General features: G+C 45.8%; 1 protein-coding gene across 4 annotated transcripts in view; it reads left to right on the top strand.

Moving 5' to 3' along the window:
• SH3BP2 (SH3 domain binding protein 2) overlaps positions 1 to 22,619 on the top strand; it is a 381,251-nt gene that overhangs the window by 272,803 nt on the left and 85,829 nt on the right. For 3 of the 4 annotated variants that reach the window (XM_069632101.1, XM_069632099.1, XM_069632102.1), the window contains exons 8-10: positions 2,397 to 2,979; positions 18,169 to 18,292; positions 20,351 to 20,406. In XM_069632101.1, the coding sequence (XP_069488202.1) occupies positions 2,397 to 2,979; positions 18,169 to 18,292; positions 20,351 to 20,406 (763 nt within the window). The remainder of the gene's footprint in view (positions 1 to 2,396; positions 2,980 to 18,168; positions 18,293 to 20,350; positions 20,407 to 22,619) is intronic. The other variant, XM_069632100.1, reaches the window with a different exon arrangement.

Here is a 22,619-nt window from a genome sequence, read left to right as displayed (position 1 = left end):
AGGATCCTATAAAATAGGATGGGTCAAGGGTACAGGGAGAGGGGGATTACCATGTCTCTCCATTGGTTGTCTCACCCCCACTCCCTTGAACCGCTCACCCAGGTGATTCTTCCGCACTGGTCCATCCGCAAGGCACTGGATCCAAAAGCGTGGCCGTGTCCTGGCCACCTGGATAACAAGTCCCTGAGGACTAGTAGGTGAGACACCCTTTGGTTTCTCACAGGAGAGAGTGGGGTAACATGTTCAGTAGGGAGGATGAGGGAGTGAAATGGGGCAGTGAAGGTCTCTTACTTTTTTTAAGAGAAGTAGGGAGAGAAGAGAGAATGAGCAAGATGGTAAGCATAGCCTGAAGACTAGAGGAAGAGTTGGCATGGATGGAAAATGAGAGACAAGAGGAGTCCAAGGCAGCAAAGAAGCCAACAAAGTGTCCCATGTAGGAGGCAAGAATAGCTGGAAAGTATGGCCCCTGTTCTTAAAATGGGTGGGAAATCCAGGGGCAAGAAGGAAAGTGCAATCAGACTAATTTCAAATGGAGAGGCCATCGCAGAGTTAAATCAAGAAAGGTTTGCTAAATACAGTTGGTGACATGGAGGGGGGAGGTGGAATGTGCTGTGGGGACAGAAGTAGAGCACTGTAGTAGCGAGGTGTAAGTGGGATCAGGGTGGATAGGATAATTGGAAAATTTGAGGGAGGAAGACTAGGTCGAGAGAGTTTTTAAGAATGTGTGTTAGTTGATTTGGATGGGCTTTAGAGAGTGGGCAGAGAGGATGCAGTCCAGGGTATAGTTGGAAGGAGCAACGTGGGAGGGTGAGGTGGCTTTCCTGATCACTACACTGACTTCACCACCTTTGTAAGGTGAGGGGAATTAAAGTATGTTGATGAATCTGGGTGTGGAGAGCTGCATGATTGGCTGTGTCTCGGGGTAGCCGTTGCAGAGACCTGTAAGAGGCAATTGAGGAATGTGACTGGTAATGACCAAAACTTCATAAATAAGGCGGTAGCTACCAAATTTCTCACAAGGCTGGTAATGAGCAACATTAAAACTACAAACTGAGTAGCAACCAAAATTGAATTACCAAGGTTGTTAACAACATTCATTTAACAAGGCTGGAGGTGGCCACATTAAGCACTGCAAGGATGAGAGCAACCAGTAGCAACTGTACAATGTTGGTAATGATCACTGAATTATAAAATCGGTCCTTTTGCCGCAGTGTGACACGGATTAGTACTAATCTGAGTGATGAGATGGATTGGTTAAGCCATTTTCTTAGTGGGGGCTGAGATGGGCGAGACTGGCTCTTTGCCAGGCCCACAGACAGGTGGTCCTCTAGGGAAAACAGACTAATGTGGGGCCAGGCGTCCAATTAATGGATTGCCATGAATTATGCCACAGGCGTCTCTCTTGCCCCGACCTCCATTCCAATGGTGGGGCTGCTCAGCGATGATCCAGGAAGATGGGGCATTGCAGTTTCAGGGATCTAGGAACGGACCTGGTCACATTGGTCAGTGTTGCCTATAAATGGGCATTAGGCATGTCACAGGGACTTCTGAGGCACTCGTCCTCATTCTGGGGCTGCTTGTAAATGCGGACCATGATTACCATACTTTCTACACCTTCTGCATACATTCTATTTCAGTGGTGCACTTCCTGCATCTTATCCCTCTGTGTGCAATCGACAATGTATTTGCTCACTCTTGTTTATACACCCCATTGCTTCTGTGTGCCACACCCCATTGCTCCATGTGTCTTTCCAGTTAGCCCTTCCAGTTGTCGGACATAAAATCATACCTACTGCATTCCGCCCTTTACTGGTCCCTGGTACTTCTTATTGAAACCCCGTGATGCTATGGCCATTCTTTCTGCACTTGTATGGGTTTCATTTTTCATCATCCCTGCCCTTCAGCACTCAACACACCCTGGCAGTCATGTAAAGGTTTTTGCAAGTCCGCCTATGCGAGGTTATCCTGACTGGTGCATACACTAACGGGACCCAAAGTTCCTACATTTCTAGCATTAACTATGTTTGACTAACCCTCCCATATAAATGGCCTTCTTCCAGTTATACACTACTCTTTTGCCTACAAGAACACCTAAACAGTTTTTGGCAAAAGCGCCTTGGCTTATTTGTCACCAAGTATGAGACGGTTGATCTTCGTCAAATGTGCTACTCTGTAACTATGGCTAGCTCCGTAGGCCTCTTTGCCACACCTTTATCTATACCTGCATAGCCAACTTTAGATGCAGAGACTGCTGTGGCACAGAAGCCAAGAGATATGCATATACTAGATATATACTAGTAAGGGTATGGCCAGTAGCTATTGCAATGTTGAAGGGCGGGCATATTGCATAACAGATATAAAACTGTTCTTTTCTTATTATGTTTGCTTTTGTTCAGATCCTGCAAATTCCTCATTCCCTCCACCAAATTACCCACCTCCTCCACCCCCGAGTTTGAGCCATTCACAAAGGATGCTGTCATTCAATGTGCCGACCAAGCCTCAGCCTCCTCTGCCGCCTCCAAAAAAGACTTCTATAGATGAATTGCTGCTGAGGAGAGAATCGCCGTCATTAACACCACCACAGGTCAATGTGCCGCGGACTGTTATGCACAGCAGAAAGAGTGGACCACCCCCCGTTGTACCACCCATTACCTACCCTAGACATACAACTACAGACAAAAGAACTTCAAACCTAAGCCCATCTGCAAGACCTGTGCTTGGAAACCCAAATTCATATACTCCGTCTGCCAAGGATCTTGGAAGTGTACTGAAAAGTATGAATGTGTCCCCTCAGTTTCCAACTCCTGTTCCACCGGCCAAACCAAAAATGTTGCCGACTCCATCTGTGCCTCCCGCTGTGCCGGTACATTCCAAGCCTGCATTGTTCAAGCCAGAAGTGTTGCCAAAACCTCCACCTCCAAAAGCCGCGGATAGAGTGAAGAAATTGACACTGGAAATACCTGCAGTTTCACAACTACAGTAAGACCTACTTTCTCTTATGTTTCACCCTTGTCACTTACTGTGTTGTAATTTCATGAGGAAAGAGAAGGATAGGGAAGCCATCTTGCTCTTTTCTCGTGGGGATACATATGTAGGATAGCGGGTGCCATTCAACCTGTAGGCAGCGTGAGGTGCTGGTGTCTCTTTTCATTGTTTAAATAAGACGTTGTCGAAGTTTCCTTTTGGCACAGAAGAGATTTCTTTTTATAGTGTTCACCAGAGCAGAATCCTTCACAGCGTTAGACTTTGCACCCACTAGAGATGTGTTCTCATAAGTGTCTACCGTGCATGATCGCTCGTCAAACTTCATTGAGATCTTCACACCACATACATGATCCAGCATTTGGTGTGCCTTCTAAGCATTCATTGTTTTAAGATCTTGACCTTTTTCTATTCATTAGAGAAAGTGTGGGAACTTTGAATAATAGAACAAGGAGAGTGGTCTCCCATGGAATTAAATTCAAAACATTTAGTAGTACATGATGGCATAGTAACACGGCAATCCTTAGCCGATGTAAGTGATGCTCTGTACACACTGTTTAACCTAAATATATTTGTTTTCATTCTTTATCTTGGATTAAAAATGGGTTAACATGTCATTTGCCCCTTTTGGATTCTCACATCCTATTTTACTGTTTTGAGTATGTGTTTGGTATGTTCATGACCCTCTGTCTCTTGACCCAGTAAGGGCCCTGCTGCAGTACACCATACCATAGCAAAAATAGAAATAAAAAAGAGGCGCCGCCCAGTCCCTTTGCTGCTGGACCTTTTAGCATAGCAAGCAGTTTCCCTATTATTTTCTCTTTTCATAGGGTCCTTGACCCGCCGCTGTGACCTTCTGGCTTCTGGGCTCCGCTCAGTGCCCGATGCTTTGGCATTTGGTGAACTGAATTACTTGTACCTGGGTCACTCACGGCTCTTTGACTCACCCGCACTGTCTGTTTGCAGGTTGAGTATGGAGGGCCTCCGTTTAGTAGATTTTCTTTTTTTACAGTTGTTGCCTGTCTGTCAATAGCTCAAAGGTATTCCGTGGGTCCTCTCAGCCCTTCACTCTCTTCAGGGCGGTTCCAGAAACAAAGATCAAACAAGCTTTTACACCCCAAATAGGGTTCTTGCCCTCTGAAAAACCTTGTAGCCACATCAGCTTTCCTCCCTGTATCGCAACGTGTTTCGAGAGCCAGCTAAAACCTTGCAAACATTCAGGGGTTCAATGCCATTTCCCTACCTTGAAGGCTTTTCCTTCCTCCCTCCGAGGAAATGATGGTCTCCATTCAGGCCACACCTCAGCCAATCGGCTGACACGAATTCTCCTCATCTATAATGCCCAGTTGTGGAGACAGGGAAGTGGGTGCTTCATCGTGTAACATTTTCAAAAGGTGCATCTGGCAGGTGAGATCATCTGCATGCTGATCACGTGTGTGTTTTAAAAAAAAATGTGCCCAGGACCACAAACAGTTTGCTGAGTGGGACCTTTTTAGTTGCGGTCTGGCGCTGTCTAAAGTGTCATTTTTCCAATCAATGTAGAAATGTCGTTATAGGCATCGAGTAGGGGCTGGAAGTCTTGGGGGATGAAAGAGCCGTGATTGGGAGAGCATTTCGAATGCTGTAGCAGCAGAGGCATATTGGAAGTCCAAGTATGCACAGGCTGTCACAGAATATCCACTATCGCGTACACTGATTCGGAAGAGTGCTGTACATGATGGATAATGTACCTACCCCCTACAGGGACCGAAACTCTGCGGGTCCTACTGAGGTTTGCCGCCAGCAGTCCCAAATGGATGTCCGCATGGACACTTTCCCTGCAGTTACTAGGTGGCACACAGTGGCCTGGCTCATTGGAGGCCATGAGGACAATTGACTTAAGTGTTAAAGGAAATCTCCACCTACTTTCCTCCCGGCTTCGTGTGCGCGCCACAGGCAGGCCATGTCCTTGAGCAGAGCCGAGGGAGCAAGTGAAAAAAGAAGTTTCAAAAAATCTGTGTGGGCTGTACGGAAAATGTGTTTTACAATGGTGCCGCTGGCATACATTTGGCACTGACTGCACGAACATCTGCTTTACAAGGCAAAGCTGATATGTGTTGGCCAGTGGGTGCAGGATGAAAGCTTTGGGCAGAGCAGTGTGAAAAGGTGTTGCAAAATGCTCCTATGTCTTAGCAGTGACCTACATCTGTTGGAGGTTTTCATGTGTTCCCTTGAATAACCAATTGTATACTGTTTTGCTTTTTTATCCACTTTTTTGACATTGGTATTGTAAAAGAACCTTTGCAACCCATTATTTAAAACTTTTCGAGGGGAGTGGGTATCTCCCAGGAATCTGCCGGGATTCTTTATGCTCTCCTGTTGGGGCCAGTTGACTGAAAACCTTTTTACCAGGGTTCTGCAACCTTTGGATCTCAAAAAGTTTTGGACTACGATTCCCATCAATGGTGAGTGATCATGGGAGTTGTCCAAAACATCTGGCGAGCTACAGGTTGTAGAGCCCTGCTTTTCACGATTCCTCTTTAAACATGTACCAGCCCCCATTCGTTGAATCAACGGTGGCCTCTAGACGCTCTCAAGCCTGACATACACATCTAGTGAAAAATGGACGAGAGAAGAATGTGCTTGAAATATGGGTGGCCTGATCTATCTGATGGTGATGTAAAAAGATCTAAAGTTACAGACTTTGCGTTGTGGCGTATGATATCCAGTAAAACAGCTCAGAGAGTTGATCACTACCCCAGCAGTGGCGGCCAGCCATTATCGGCAGGCCGCCACCTCACCGGAGTGACAGGCAGCACAATTCCCAGTGTCTCTATTTTCACGTGGGACTGGGGACTGTGCTGCGTGTGTCTCCGCAGGGGCGCCTCCCCCGCCTTGTCATTCATTTTCTTTTTGCTGCTGAGCTTTTGGGCTCCACAACTAACAAAGCACCAAATATTGGGAGCTGGAGGTGCATCGGAAGACTGGCCCTGCTGGCTTTCATTATTATGCCATCAGGGTAGACACGGAGGTCCGCAATGTGAACATGCTGATGACAGTAGAGGCATTCTCTCCTGCCAGGCAGCGTGTCTATGTCCCCAGATGAGGGAAGGGCCATCTGTTGCTGCACGGGTGCATTTATGCAGGCAAGGTAAATCGCGCTCTGAAACACTTGTGTATGAGCGTGATGTAGATATAAATAAAATATCATATCATAAATGTATTTTCTTTTTAATGTGTATGTATTGCAATGAATGAGGAGTAAGACTCGGACACAGGGGCATTGTTATGATTGCTATAGAGTTTTATTAATGAAAAAGAAGGGTTTGAGAAAGACATATCTCGCCCTATCTTACTCTCTAGACGATTTCCCTGCCACAACGAAACCTAAAGAATGTCGGTGTCAGAATATCCAAAAAGTAAATAGTTCTCTGTCCTGTGTCCAAAATCCTAACCTGACCATAACTAACTAAAATATTTGTTATATAGCGCCACTCGACCATAGGCCTCAGGGCGCTAACAGACAGATGGACATAGAACAGAAAAGTGCTTAAAAGTAAGCTCAAAAGAAAGTGCAAAAGTGGTATAGTCTTTCAACTGGTCATCTTTAGCATTCTTCAATGATCCAACATAAAGTTCCAAAAGGTGCAAAAAATTAAGTAAAGTTCCACAAAGTTTCACAGTCCTCAGGAGGGGTGTTCCCCTTCCCCCGAGGTTCTCAGGTTCTCGACTGTTCACTATTACACTTCTGTTTCCCAATTACTTAATTTGGGGGGTATGGCTCCCTTCCCCTGTATGTCATAGTCTTCACAACTTATTTGCAGTTAAGTGCAGGTCTCTGGCTCGCAGTCACACTGCCGGGTATACTCTCCTGCCAGGACTTTTGCAATGTTCAGTTGATGATTTGGATGTGGGTCTCAGACTCGTAGCAGGTTGCCTGGTATACTCTCCTGCCAGGTCTTTCACACAATTCACTTTATCTTTGGGGGCCGGTCTCCGACTCAGTCACACTGCCTGGTATACTCTCCTGCCAGGACCTTTACAATGTTCACCTTATGATTTGGGGGCGGGTCTTTGACACACACTTTCTTTCAAGCATCACCTTCTGCCCTATCCATTTGAATGACTCCGTGACCCCCTTTTGTTATTTCAGTTCTCAGATTCACACTTCCAGGACCCCGTCTCTGGGCTTTCTGCCTTTACAGCGTCACATGGTATCAGCCCTGAAGCACACGTTGTGATCCACTTTCTTCATTGGGCTCACTAGTGTCTGTCGATGTCCCAAGCATTTGACCGCTTGTGCTGGCACTGTCTGGGTAGCTGTGGTGGCCTCCCGCCGGTCCTCCATTTCCCGCCTTGCAGCCTCCTGTGTTTGGCAGTGTTCCACTACCCTAGGCACAAGTGTGGCGAACACACAGTGTCTCGGCCTGACGGGATGGCATCTCCAGCACGCCTTCAGCTTCCTGCAGCAGTCTGCTTCCCCTCCAACCCTCTTCCTCGTCTGGGTATTTTCATTCATCCAGAATGTAGCAGTGCGCTTCCTTGTCCCATCCCTCTCCTTGCCTATGATAAAAGAGGGGCTAGAGTTACGTAACCAGTCTAACTTAAGCTGATTATCAGCACCATCATGAAAAATAGACGGGAAAGAACAACTATACTTGCTGTATGCATTTTTACCGCTACGATGTTCTGGTGTAACATTACAGTATGCCGTGGAGACTTGTGGAATTACGGAGAGGTAATCAGGTTCTAATGGAAAGGGGGGATACCATGTCTCACTTGTTGAGTTCCCACCATTCCCACAAGAGTCGTCTCCCCTCATGTGGTCCTCCCTCAGATAGCCACTCCCAGGGTAAGGATCAGGTAGCTTCTGCCTTTACCTGGCCACATGCGGGGGAAGACTCTCTGCGGCAAAGAAGTGATGGCATCACCAGATTGACCACAGTATGCATGCATTTATGGATTGTATGGAATGTATGTAAGTATTTTGGTGTTTATTGTGTGTGAATGGTGTGTGAATGTGCAGGTCACAGTGTCTCTGTGTCTTGCGTGTGTGAGTGTCAGCCCCTACCCCAAAATTTTGAGGCCCCTACATTTAGGGGTGGGTGCTGCTTTGAGCATGGAATTTTATTTGCTTTACCCTGGATTCACACAGTACTGTGCATCGAGGGTAAAACAGAAATAGTAAGTGAAATGTTATTACGTGGATAGGCAGGCCAATCTAGACCAGGCCACCCAGGTAATAACACTTGTCTTTTCTTTACCCATGTTGCACAGCTATTGTCCATCAAAGGCAAAGCAAACATGATTTGGATAGACTGGTCTACATTCAGGGCCGGCCTAATGCGTAGCTGCTCTAGGGTGCAATAGCCTCTGCCAAGCCAGCATTAGGAACCTTTAAAAAGCTCCTTTGTGCCAACGTGGCAAAGGGCGTGGCACCCTTGTGTAAAATAAAAGGCTCCCTCATGCTGGTGCTCAAGTGGGGCCCTACAAAGGTGAAAAGAAAAACTATTCCCCTACACTCCGAGGAAGGAGCTTTTTACTTACTTTGGGTGCCACTGGCGAGCCAGCATGGGGGTGGGGCAGCTTTTCTATTACAAAGGGTGTCACTGCCATGCCATATCGGAGGAGTCTTTCAAGGTCTTCCCTGAGCTGGCCTGGTGGCAGCACCCCATTTAAGTAAAGAGCTTCCCGCTCCTGTGTTGGAGAGGGGAGCTTTTCACTGAAATAGGGCCCTGCCGGCCAAAAATAAAATACTCTGTGTGCCCCCTTAACCTTGGGGGCGGAGGAGGGCAGGGCCAAAGTTCGTGGCCAAACCTGGCATCTTGCATAAAAGCAAATAGAATTTTGGGAACATAAGAATTTCTTAAAATACTTTTGAGTGAGTAATGGAAGTTGAACTCTACTGTTTTCATTGGGCACAATACTCACCCCAACAAAACATTTTCTGCAAGATATATACACCAAGTTGGACATCTTTTGAACAGGATGTGAGGCTGGCTTTTTCTGCGTACAGTCTTGTGCCAAGTCTTCTGAAGCAGATCTGCTACCAGGGAATGGCAGCCGCTACCTGATCCTGACCCTTGGGGTAATGGCCTCAAGGAGGACCACATGGGGGGAGACAACTCTCATGGGAGAAAAGTAGATGCATTGGCAGGAACAAGGTATCCCCCTTTCAACTCTGGCTATGCCACTTACTCTGTGAATCCCACATCCTGTATTGCATATTGCGACATAGAACCCGTCCTACTAGAAACCTAATACTGACAATAAGGCTTTTTTTCATTCTCCTTATGGAAAGACTGAGAGGAGGAGGAGCGCGGGAGCAATGTAGAGCTCTGAAATAGAGACGCACTCTAGTGGTTCGGGGATTCTGATAGGTGCTGCTACATTTAAACGCCCAGCACCTTAAGGAAGATGGCGATTCAGAGGAAGCAGATCCACTTTTCCCGACGCGGGTCAGGAAACATAGCAGGTGAAAGCCGGAGAAGGAACCAGGCCGGTGGCTGTTGGCACTGTGGTGTGAAGCTTGGAAGAATGAACGCCGCCCAGGACTCTGCAGCTGGAGAGGCTGCGAGAAAGAGGCCATGGCAAAGCAAGTGCTGAAAAGCAGACAGGACGCCAGCAGCGAGACAACGGTCCCCAGAGAGGAAAGCACAGAGAACGCCAAAGCAGCTGCAGGAGACCGGCGAGCCCAGGCAAGGGAAGTGGGACAACAGGATGCTTTTCTGCATAGACCGTGCAGCACGCAGAGGCAATACAAAAGCAAACCTGAGCAAGGGAACTGGAACGCTGAAAGTATTATGAAGGGAAAACAGTGAAGAGGGGTTGAAGACCCTATGGTTAAATGAGCAAAATTGACATATGTTAAAGAAGTCCTGGCAGGCGAGTATACCAGGCAACAGGCAGCGAGTCTGGGAAGCACACCCAAAGGTGTATCTTGTGAAAGCCCTGGCAGGAGAGTACAGCAAGCCACAAGCTTGGCAGTCTGGGACCTGCACCCAAAGCGAACACTGTGAAAGCCCTGGCAAGAGAGTATGCAAGGCATGGGAGAAGTGTAAATGCATAAGGGAAGACTTGTACCCCTTTTGTGCAGCTGCACAAGAAAGCCCTGGCAGGATTATATACAAGGCCTTAGAGAAAGGTGAAAGTACAAAGTGAATGTTTTGAAAGCCTGACAGGAGAATACAAAAGACAATGTGAACATACTGTAAGAATTTGGAAGAGGAAGAGTGACCTACTAAGATTGTGGAAACTCTAGTGGAAGGGAACCATACCCTCTGGACAAGAAACATGAATAAATTGTGTAATCAAGGTGTGCAGCTTGCAATGTTATAGAAACGGTTCTACAGCACGAAAGACATTTCGTAAGTGAAACATTCTTCTTAAATTTAAATCCATCAGTTTTCTTTAAATTTTGGTTTTCTTTAAACTGTATTTAGTTTTTGTTGTTGGACTACTACTCTCACAAATACCATGTAGGCCTTCCATTCAGTTTTATCGAAAGGTATACTTCTAAAGATGTTATTTGCTTGTCAAAATGCTAAATCAAACTTAGCAGTGTGTTCGTGGGTGCCAACATTTGATTTTGACTATGGGGGCAGAAATTCCTCCAACCCCTCCCTGAATATGAGCAGCCCACCCGCTGATCGAACTGTGCATTGTACAGCACCCATTATTTATAAGGAATTGCAAAAAGCCATACGATTGGCACCCAGCTTTAAGCATATAACATCTTTGCAACAATCACGCAACCGGCTAAGGATGTGTCACTCTATCTTCAAAGAATTCCACATTAGATATGGATTGCTGATTGTGGCCAAAATCACTGTAGGGTTCCTGACCCCATTGATCAAGAACTACCACCTGTACTCGACATCTATGGGTGATATTTCATCTGTTAAACAGACTGTCTTTGACTGCCTACCCTTTGAAACTGGTCTATGAAGTGTGCTGAAAGCAATGGCTTGAGCATCTGGACCCTTATAGGACACAAATCCAGAGCTTTGTTTCTGTATTATATCATATATCGTGTACAGAAGCAAGCAGCGGTGAGTTACTCCTGTGCTCCCATATCCGTGTCTTCAGACTATTAGGATAATTCCACGACTGAAATGTGGCTGGAAAAAGGTGTCTCAGTGACTCTCGTGGACGGCCTCCCTCACCCATTGACATAGAACTACAAATCTTTGAAGCTAGTGTTGGGGGAGAAGGGCCTGGCTAACAAAAGATACTCATTGCTGCACTGTCGGGATTATTGCAAGTACCCCCTGTCCCCCTCCCACCAACAGAAAACATGCGATTTAGTGCAGCACAGGAAGAGGCACAGAAATTGAAAGCTACACCATACCCTTCTATCCTTCCACTCCTGCGGACCCCTCACCTAAGACACCGGTATTGTAATTTGAAAATCTGTCAGTTGTTTTTCATGCAGCTAACTAACTTACACCCAAGACTTAGCATTGTACCCCTATTACCCATAACTTACACCACCCCATGATTATCATAAAATAGAACCCAGAACACTAACAACACCTCAACAAGATGGATAACACACCTTGGACTCTGCCGATTCAGTATAACCCTAAAATCCTAATGGGACTCCTCAGGTGCCCCAGAAAACCTCCTCCTTCTCCAACCTTTTAAGATGGCTTTCACCCCCGGACATGGTCGGCAACAGGCCACCAGCCTGATCCTAGGTAGGCCTGAGTGAAGCATATTTGATGTGCCCCCTACTCCAACCCCTTGTTTTATTTGTGCCCCCTTATTCCCCCGCACCCATAATATTGATTTCCCCAGACCCCAATGCCCATGAGATTTTCAAATTCGAATTGAATCATGAAAAACTTTGTACTTATAATTTGTTTGAGTCTGACGACCAATCAAGGCAACGTTGCTGCTCAGATTTTCGATGTGGAAGGATCTGTTGAGCTAGAGGTTTGCTCTTGTTCCCTTTGCTTTTCCCGGAAGAGGTTGAAACGGAAACGACTTTTTTTTTATAACATGCACTCCGCGATTGCATCAAAGTTTGCTCCTCCGGTTTCTTCTTTTTTTCCAAAATTCTAACCATTGTCGTGTTCGCTCTCGCCCGTTTCTTTGCAGGGGAAATTATGAAAAGAAACTATGAAGAAACCGACTTGCCAGGGTGTTGAAGTATGTCAGCGTTCAAGCTCATACAGCCTCCCTTTTCTACGTTCAGAATGAATCAGACGGGGGCCCCGAAGGGGTGACATGGATAGTGGTTGAGACTAAAATTAAATGAGGGCAGTGAAAACGAGAACTTGGATAAAAGCATATTCACAGGGGTTTGGTCCGCAAAATACTTTTCATCGCTACCATGCGATTAGGCACAAATAGCACCCATTATTATTTCAGTGTTTAGAAGCAGTTATTATGCGACATGAAGCGCCAGGGCTTTAAGTGGGCTGGGGATAGCCGAGGCAGAGCCCCGGCAGGCTCCGAAATATTGTTCCGAGACGGGACCCTGTCCGGGTACACCTAATGTCCCCTTGCAGCCCCGGCTTCTAGAGGACAAGGCTTTTTTTCTAAACCCTGAAGCTCTCACTCATATGCGAGAGCTTCAGGCTTTAGGAAAAAAGGCCTTTTCTTCATAATGGTGGTGCCGGCACCTGTGAGGCATCCCTTTAACCAAGAGATGACTGTGGGCCAGTGCCACCGTAATTGAAGAAAGGATGAGGCCGCAGACAGCAGAGACCTTTTTTTTAGAGCCTGAAGCTCCAGCTCATTCGCGGCAGCTTCAGGCTTTAGGAAAAAAGGCCTCAGCTTCCTGCGCCCTCAAGCTTTCAGCCTCAATGGTGCTGCTGCCCCTCGCCAGGCATTCCTTTAGCTAAGAGATGCATCAATCACTTGAGAGTGATCGCTGCATCTCTTAGCAAAAGAAACGCCTGGCAAGAAGTAGCTCCACCCCTTAAGGTTGAAAACATGTTGTGCTATCCCCCCAGGCATCCCATTAGTTAATAGACGCAGAGATCAGCACCCTCTCCACTAGGGGGTGACAGAGGGTGCTGATCTCTGCAAAGGGCTGGCTGGCCGGGGTGCCTGCAGCCCATTAAGCAGGGGCTTGTCAAGTTTGTCAAGGGGGCGTGGCCTAACGAGCCAGCAGGCACCCTGCCACTTAAGGCCCTGTGAAGCACTATATAAAGACATTACATGATGGTATTTATTTCAACACGAAGTGAATGGCCATTTGTGTAGTGCATGCTCTAATGAAAACAGACCATCTGCCTGGTGAAATTGTATTAAATAAAGAAGTGCTCCTACATTTTCATTAAATCTGTTGTGTCTTGTGAGGTTGCTTGAAGGTTTCCATTTCCTTCATTTAAAAGACATGTTTCTGTTAGGCTCTTACTGCCCTATTAACATAAAAGTGTAATTGCAGACACACAGTTGGGCCAGGATGTCTTGGGGAAGGGGAAAATGGTGGCGTTTTATATGTGTTGTATAATGAACGCTGAGCATGTCACACTGTGTACTCAAATCTGGCACACATCTGCTGAAAAATGGGTTTCAAAAGAATAATTTCTAAATGGAGGTATAGGGAGATACAGTTATTGGCCCAGGATCACCCGATTTTGGTCAGATGGGGATGCCGAGATTAGGACTGGTGTCCAAAGTTTAGCCATGTGTATGAATCCGTCTGATAGCAGTGAACAGGCTTTTGTGTAGGATGTACAAATCCCGCCTCGGATCAAAAGGACTCTGCACAGTCAGGCACATACTGGCTGTATCACAAATACTAACATGATACATTTTAAGTGTGTGCCTCTTTGCGCACAGAAGTGGATGAAAGGACAGAGCCATGCAAGAGCCAGCAGGTGTCTGCCCCTTTTGGGTCGAAACTCGAAAGTCTTGTGTTTGCCACTTTTGTGAACTCCCTGACCTTTTTGTTGTATTTTCTGTGATTTCTGTAGCCTTTCTAGGTTTCACTGGCGGCGCATCTCTTTAGTGATTGTGCCTCCCTGGGAGCGCTTATAACTCCACGGGGTGATGCCAGTGTTCTGTTAAGTTATTGCTGTACCTTGTGTGGTAATTTTACCACTTCGGGAGCCCATCTTGATGCAGCAGGAGGGTTCCTCGAAAGTGACAGTTGTGCTTTAAAGAACTGATATTGGGTAAAAATTCAGACAGTTTGCAATCTGTTTTGCAGGGTAACTCATGAAAAAATCGAACAGAGGCAAGTCGCCAAAAGTGCACAGGTGCATTTGCCAACACATTTTCATAATGCCTTTCCCCACAATATATGCCAGTATAAACACATTTGCACACTGGCTGTGCCCCATACATCATACATTTCCATGCTAGCTGAACTGATATATGCCGTATTCCCATATAAGAACATACTCATATTTGTTTTGTGCATAACGCCAGTAATGATACCATAGGAAAACATCTCCAAGCTGGCTCTGCCAATATACATTTTTTATATCACGCTTCATGCCAGAGTTCAGCCTAGAAGTGCGGAATTGGGCATCAAACCTGTGCTGCTCCGCATTGTCTTGTTTTAAAAAAAAAATGCATTGCCTCTATGTAACCTATCCTCCCATCCCAGTATCCCCACGTTAAAACAGACTCCTGTTGCCTTTGCCATTAAAAATGCCATGTCACACCAAAAAAAGCATGTCCAAAATGGGTGCAGCTATGCAGGCCAGTCTAGATACGTAATAACACTTATCATGTTTGTTTTAACATAGAGTCCTATTAAACAAATGTCATGCCAAAGTAAGAAATGACTAGACTGCTGCACCAAAATGGCAATCTAGCCACGTAATAACACTTATCATGCTTTATCATAGATTCCCAGTAACAAATGGTGCGCAACCTCCTGCATCCACTCAATAAGATCAGTGCCCCGGCCCAGCAAACAAGTGCACACACACACACATTCACACAACATTTACTTGCTCATTCTCATAACCATTCATCACACAAGCAGCCACGCACAGATGCAGCACTCTCATGCACTCATTAAAATATTCACTCTGATTACAAAAAAGAAAATGTGCTCTCATAGATTCCCCATTCATGCACTCACAAAATCAGCAGCACTCAGTCACTCACACATTCAGCAATCATCTGCATTCATTCACGCTCAAGTTCAAAAGCATTACACCATCGCCCACATACATTTTGCACTCTGAGCGCATTATGTATCGTTGGGAGTGAGGGTGTATTCATCAAACAAGCACCCATGCAGCCCCTCGCTTGCACGAATTCAAACATTGATTCTTAAAAAAAGAAAATGAACTTGCCTAAATTCCCCACTCACGCAATCAGAAGCATTCATTCACTAATACACTCACGCAATCAGAAATCACATGCATTCATTCAATAATACACTCACACAATCAGAAATCACCTGCATTCATTCACTAATACACTCACACAATCAGAAGCATTCATTCACTAATACACTCACACAATCAGAAGCATTCATTCACTAATACACTCACACAATCAGAAATCACCTGCATTCATTCAATAATACACTCACACAATCAGAAATCACCTGCATTCATTCAATAATACACTCACACAATCAGAAATCACCTGCATTCATTCACTAATACACTAACGCAATCAGAAGAATTCATTCACTAATACACTCACACAATCAGAAATCACCTGCATTCATTCACACGCACATTCAAAGGCATTGCACCCTCACTCGCACATATCCAAAAACACTCACATACATGCACGCATCGCATACATAAACACTTTTGATAAAATAAAATACCCATTCATTGGCTCGGCTACATGCTGTCGCTCGCTCCACAGTTGCTCAGGAAGGCCCTCCCTGCAAATCTTTCAGGCAGGAAGCAGGGCGTAAAATACACTGTATTACAGAGCAGACCTAGCTCGGAACCAACAGAGTGCTATACAGGCCAGGCAAATACAATGGTAGCGAGAATTTCACAATTCCTCAAATACACATTAGCAATAAATGTAAGGATGGGGAAGTGCACAAGATAGCCAGGATCTAGGTCACCAAGGTGTTATTAGAAGTAGTGCCAGGTCTTCAGTTCTTTCCTAAAATGAAGAAGACGTGGGTCAGTTCGGATTGCCACTGGGAGGGGTTTCGCGGGGGGTTCCAGAAAGCTTTTTTGGCCTCCTGGATCCACACTCTAAACCACGCCCACTCTCTGAAACCAGCTGGATCCACGATTTTCCAAAGTAATGCTCCTGTTGGCAAATGAAATCTCAATGCCATCTTTTGCGCGGGAATTCGGCATTTCTGGTTAATACCATGGACCTCCGTGACCTGTTGTCAGAAATGCAATTTACATGACATTTCAAAAGGGGCAGGTAAAACACTTTCACATGTGCTGCTGCCCTTTAACAAACCTACACCATGCCACGCTACTCGCTGCCTAAATACAAGACTGTCCTGCTAACTGCCTGTAGAGCTCCTTGCGACTTACAAAGACATGTAATTAGCAGTTTGCAATCGCTTATTTGGTCACAAACAATTTCATGTTTACTGCTTGTCTTGGCAGGAGGCAACTATTTGCAAAAGAGGAGCCTATAAATCTTCTAGGCTCTAGCCTAGTAGGTATAGGCACCCCAAAAAGGCTGCTTCACTGTACCTTTAAGGAGCAAGCGGCGCAAATGCAGCTGCATTGTGAATGCAAATGCAGGGTGTTAGTCAGATTGTCCTTATGCCCTATGTATGGGGCACAGATACATCAGCCAACTTTGTCACCCAAAGTGGTAGACTGACTGCATTCAAGGCAAACTCTTTGAAAGGAGCAGGGTGACCTAAAAAGGTACAGTCAGCACACACAATAGGCACATAATAAGTGAATGCCCACAGATTTGTTGTACAGGAAAAGATACAAGTACAGGGGTGGTTCTCCATAAAGGGCGGCGGGGCGCTGAACCGTCCGCTTTATGGAGGCGCAGAAGCCAGAGCCCAGTGAAAACCTGCATCCGAGGGAGCACTCCAGGGTTAACGGTGTTGCGGACATGAAAGTTTTGCCCTTTTGGTGCAATAATCCCAGCTACACCTGGGCAATGAGCCATGCAAAGATGGGGTGTTTTGCTTCTCTAGCCTTGCATGGTCCACTGGATTCTGGCTGGGTTGCTGCACCCTCAAAATTCTTACAGCCCTGCTGCACCTGCCTGTGGATTAGGAGGGCCTGGGACGCCCAATCTCTGCGACTCGGCCCTACCATGCCCAAGCCTTGACGAGGGCTGTGGGCCGCTACTGCCCATGGCCTCCCCCACACCAGAGCATGAAAGCCTTTCGCACCGCAGGGTTTATCTGGGGTGCGAATGGTTTCTTTTTTTGCCTCGGACGACTTGCACTGCTTGCTCAGCCAATCTCGGAAAAAAAATGAAAAACAGATTCCCGCCGCCATAGGGAAAAGGGGGTAAGACCCTTTTCCATTTCTATGGCAGTGGCCGGCCATGATCGGAAGAAGAGCAGGGAACGGAGCTCAAAGCTCCAGTCTTGCTGGTAAATTGGGAGGTGGGATGGGGTGGGTAAGGGGTTTGATTGGTTTTGGGGGTGTGGAGGTGTGGGGGAGCGGGGGAGGTAAGCCTCCCCACATAAAAAAAAGAATGGTGCCCCACAGGGAAGGGCCTTGGGTGGCTGCACAGTGGGCGGAGAATGTATATTCTCGCCCGCTGTTCCAGCCACTTGATTGGCTAATGGCCCTTCTCCGGGTGTGAATATATAATAATAATGCTAATTCCAGTTTTCAACTTGAACACAATTTGTGATCCTGGCCTACATCACCTAATTCTGTTTTGCTTTTCTTACCATATCTGCTAAAATGTTCAGCTCTTTATAATAATGATATCACTTGGTGCTGCTTGAAACATTCCCTGCTTCTGAGCACTATAACAATAGGTGTCTGTATTACCGATTTTAATGGTACGCAATTCCTCGACCTCTGAAGGATGAAGGGATGAGTGAGCCCTGCAGCGGTTCACCTCTTTATCCTGTAGGCTCAACACAGATGCTTGTGGCAAGCGCTTAACTAGCAGGCCTAGCTTGCATGTTTGCAATGAGCTGAGCATTGGCATGGCGTGCTATATTAAAAGAGCAGGAGCTGCCTGGCCTCCAGTTATCACGCATCCCATTTCCAGATGGCAAACAAATGGCCATCACAATCCATATTCTATCGAATGTTAGTTTTTCGCAAACATTGATATTTTTATAGCAGTTCTATTTTCTCCTAGGAGGTCCTCACCAGATGGACAGAGTTTTCGGGAACTGACCTGTGAGAAGCAAAGGCCCCTTCCACAAGGAACATGGAGTACATCCCATGACGAAGTAAATTCATCCGACGAGGACTATGAAAAGGTAGGACTGATGCCAACTCTGACCGGCTCAGCGCCATCTTCTTGAAGAGTAGTTATGAACTGACGCAAGCCTGTCTGCATAAGCCACATGCAGTGTTTCCCCACATTTCTGGTCAGGTCCTCCAGTGACACAATGTCCGATGTTCATTAAGGAAGCAAGTGCACATTGTGGCCATTTTCTGCAACCAAAAATATAGTTCAACACAAATTCTAGGCCCTGGTGCCAAGCATAAAATAAAACACAGGAAAGCTTTAAACTGAATTGTCTGGTGATGCAGACTCCTCAATGTGCCAGCTGATGCTGCCTTAAAATGACTTGTCTAATTAAATCATGTGGCTCACCCATGAAGCTCCATTGGCGAACAGATTGCTGAATGTGCATGTTATTTGGATTGATAAAGATCTTTCGGATTTGTTTTGTTATACATTTTTTTGTTTGATTTTTCTCACCCATAGGTCTCCTTCAACCCGTCTTTTAATGCCTATCTTCGAGACCCATGTATCTTTTTAGCGTGCTGGCGCAATAGAGTATGAATTCCATTTTGGTCATCAGGGTGTTTGGTTCATTACCATTTTTTCTGACAAGCTCCAGCATATCAACTCTTGCCTTTGTTCCCACTATAGGTCCACAATCCGTCTCCCTTGTAGCCACTGATATACTAGAACAGTGCTTCTATTGATTTGCATGTGGAGATCTGTTTACAGTTTGAAAGGCTTTCGTCTCTGTTATACAGAGCTGTTTTGCATGTCCTACTAGCAGACTTAATTATTCAAAGACTGTTATTGGCCTGCTAGATCCTGTGTAAAGAATCAGACCTCCGACATCTTGTGAAGGATCTTTTTTCATCATAACGCTATCACTTAAAACCTTTTTGAAATAAAGTGAGGAGCCTTTTACTTGTTTATAGCAAATTAAAGCGCTTTCGGCAGAATTCCAAGATCAACAATGTGGATGAAGAAGCACATTTGTAAATAGACTCTGAGGTTTTGTACTTGATAACTACTCACTAGGATTATTCTTTGGGGCAAGTGAGCTTCAGTAAGTGGAGGATTTGACTAGAATAACTGGGCCAGTTAGAATGATGTTTTACTTTTCCAGCTCTTCAAGGTTTGTTTTATTTTTTATTTCATGGCCTTCAAAATAGAACTAATTAGGACACATAAAAGCACCGAAAAGGGCAGTGGTGAGATTAGACAAATCACAACACCCAACCATAAGAACATATTGTGAAGAACTGACTTTTTGTTCATCAGTCATTGCTGGAATTTCAACGTGGGGCATATATATGGTCTCGATTTGCCAGATACCCTCCTCTCCTCCCCAACGTGGGGCATATATATGGTCTCGATTTGCCAATACCCTCCTCTCCTCCCCAACGTGGGGCATATATATGGTCTCGATTTGCCAGATACCCTCCTCTCCTCCCCAACGTGGGGCATATATATGGTCTCGATTTGCCAATACCCTCCTCTCCTCCCCAACGTGGGGCATATATATGGTCTCGATTTGCCAATACCCTCCTCTCCTCCCCAACGTGGGGCATATATATGGTCTCGATTTGCCAGATACCCTCCTCTCCTCCCCAACGTGGGGCATATATATGGTCTCGATTTGCCAGATACCCTCCTCTCCTCCCCAACGTGGGGCATATATATGGTCTCGATTTGCCAGATACCCTCCTCTCCTCCCCAACGTGGGGCATATATATGGTCTCGATTTGCCAGATACCCTCCTCTCCTCCCCAACGTGGGGCATATATATGGTCTCGATTTGCCTCCTCTCCTCCCATGAAGTTCTACCCTGCTTAATTTATGAGACTAAACCAATAAGGTTCCTTCTTGGCCTAACAGCCCTGCTGGGCACAGATGCTCTTAACAGAGTATATGAACCTTACCTTTACCTAGCAAATCCTCTGCAGAAATTCCGGCGAACCCCGCTAAGGTTTAGAATAATGCTCGCTATTACAGTGTATTTAAGTATTGGGTCCACCATCGTGTAAAAAATTCATGCTTAGGGCATTGTATTTATTTCTCATTATATATGTATTTTTCTTTTCAGGTGCATTTGCCATTATCTGTCTTTGTCAACACGTCGGAGTCCGCCGAAGTAGAAAGGTAAATGATGATAGTCTGGGAATGGCCCCCCATGTTAGGTGATTGGAAATGAGTCATAATATGGCTTCCAATAGAAGCTGATACGAATTGTGTGCATTTGTATAGCTGCTGCAATTAATAAAGGGATTACACATGATGATTCATCGGGTCCCTTCAAGCTCTTTATTTTGATATTTGTATGCAAATTGAAATGCTTTCGCAGATGTTAATCGTAACGGGTGCATCTGTACCAGTTTGTAAATCTGTTGTGTGCCTGCATGATCATTCGCTTTCACTCTGTTATGCATTTTGTGGTGTCCCTGCCAGTATGTGGTTGATACTATAGTTCGGAAAGGTCTTGTTCTTACTTGTTTACTAAGTGTAGCTAGGCTGGTGTTCAGCTTTGTCTTGTTGAGTGGCATGACTTCGGAGTCAGCCAATGCAGTGTAATGCATTCTTCTCTCTTAGGTGATGTGCCATATTTTTGTCACCCCTCCCTTGCAATGCAAGTTTGTGTGATTGTTGCGTAAAGCAATTACTCTCATGTTCTCTCCAAAAAACTGCTCAATCATCCCTCGAGCTCTACTTTTCAGCCCTGTTTCACACATGCCAGATTCCATTCAGGAGATGCTGGGCCAGCCCAGGTTGTACCTTTGCATTCTGCAAAGTTACAAACAGACCTGAACTGTGTGAGGAACTCATTGTGACAACAAGTAAGACGGACACAAGTGATCACAGTTCAAGGGTGTTTATTGAACAATGAATGCTGCATGCAGGTTGGAAAAACACCTAATCTAAACCTAAATCTAAGATGGGAGCAAGCGTCGACCATCAAATGCAAAATAAGGTAGTCCTAGTAGCGCTGTGTCAAAATAAAAAGGGCTTATACTAAGAAAGCTATTGCCATCCCTCACAACTAAATCAAAAAAAGGGTGTGGGATAGTTCTCAAGAAAAGAAAGAGTTGTTCCCAAATAATATGCCAGGATGCAGTAGCTTGGGTCTCCCTTCCCCACCTTTTTGGACACTGGTAATATGGGAGCTCGGAGCACAGTACAGTCTCAGGCTTCTCTTGCACGAAACGACAGTTCTAATGACAGCTCTTAGGACACTCTCTCAAGCGTTCAGCTATCAGGGCCTTTGAGGGCCAAGTCTCGTTTCACTTGAAAGTCTCTTGCCTTTGAGGACCAGATGTGTTCAACTAACAAAACCAAAAGTTCCTTTAACAAATGAAAGATTGTTTTCAATGTTCGCCGTGTGATGGGTTCACCCCTTGGGTCCCACTCTTCTAGGTGCTGACCCTTCTCAGCGGTTTACCACAGTTTCACGTAAAGTGATGGCTTCACCCTGGGTCGCCCTCTTGTAGGTGCCGACCTTTTATGTATCATGTTTTTCAATTCTTAATGACTTTTTAAACAGTTCCAAACACACTGTTTCTTGGGACTTTAGACTTTGCCCCTCTTGGGAATTGCATGCCTTTTCTCTTCTCACTGTGGGATTCACTTCACTTCCCTTTCTTTCACTTAGTTTGTAGATCAAAGCCTTTTGATTGTATAGGGATTTTACTAGACCTCCTGTATGACTACTTTGACCTCTTTTGGCGACTCTTCTACGGCCTTCTGGAACCTGTAGTTTCGCTCAGATGGGGATCGACCTGTGTCTCTTGCATTAGCACCCACGTGGTGCCCATTTTCCCTGTGCAGCCGGCTCCCCTTAATACTTTTTATAGTTCATTATACAGTTCATTAAACTTGTTTCAAATTTCCCACTTTGCTCTTCTCATTCAACACAGCCCAGTCCTATCGATTCTCCCCTCGACTCACCAGCTGTGTTGAACCACTTGGTTTTTGGCTTTCCTGGAGTTAAGGCCGGTACCACGGGCGCGGGAGCTTCCCTCGGTCCTGCTTATCGGCATTCAGTTGCCCCGTTTACCGTTGACATCTGCTACAAGACACTTGTGCTATTGTTTCCGGTCTTAGGCTCTCTTCCACGAAGGTTATGCAGGTCTGGGACGGAAAGGGCACAGTAATTTCTCTCCTCGCCACCCTCTTGATTCCTGCTGCCTTTCTCCTTCTCTTGAACTGCCACGCCTGGGTAGCCGTGCCGGTGTGCTGTCTTCCGTGCTCGCCTTGCTCATACTCTACTCTCTGGCTCCACCTTTTACTCCTGTGGTGAAGGGAAAGGGCCATTAGGTGTGTGTGATTCTGAGCAATTGCCTGACTTTGCCTGACCCTTG

Source organism: Ambystoma mexicanum, chromosome 6q (genome assembly GCF_040938575.1).
Source record: "Ambystoma mexicanum isolate Mex_15411 chromosome 6q, UKY_AmexF1_1, whole genome shotgun sequence".
NCBI lineage: Eukaryota > Metazoa > Chordata > Amphibia > Caudata > Ambystomatidae > Ambystoma > Ambystoma mexicanum.
This window is presented reverse-complemented; position numbering and strand designations above follow the sequence as displayed.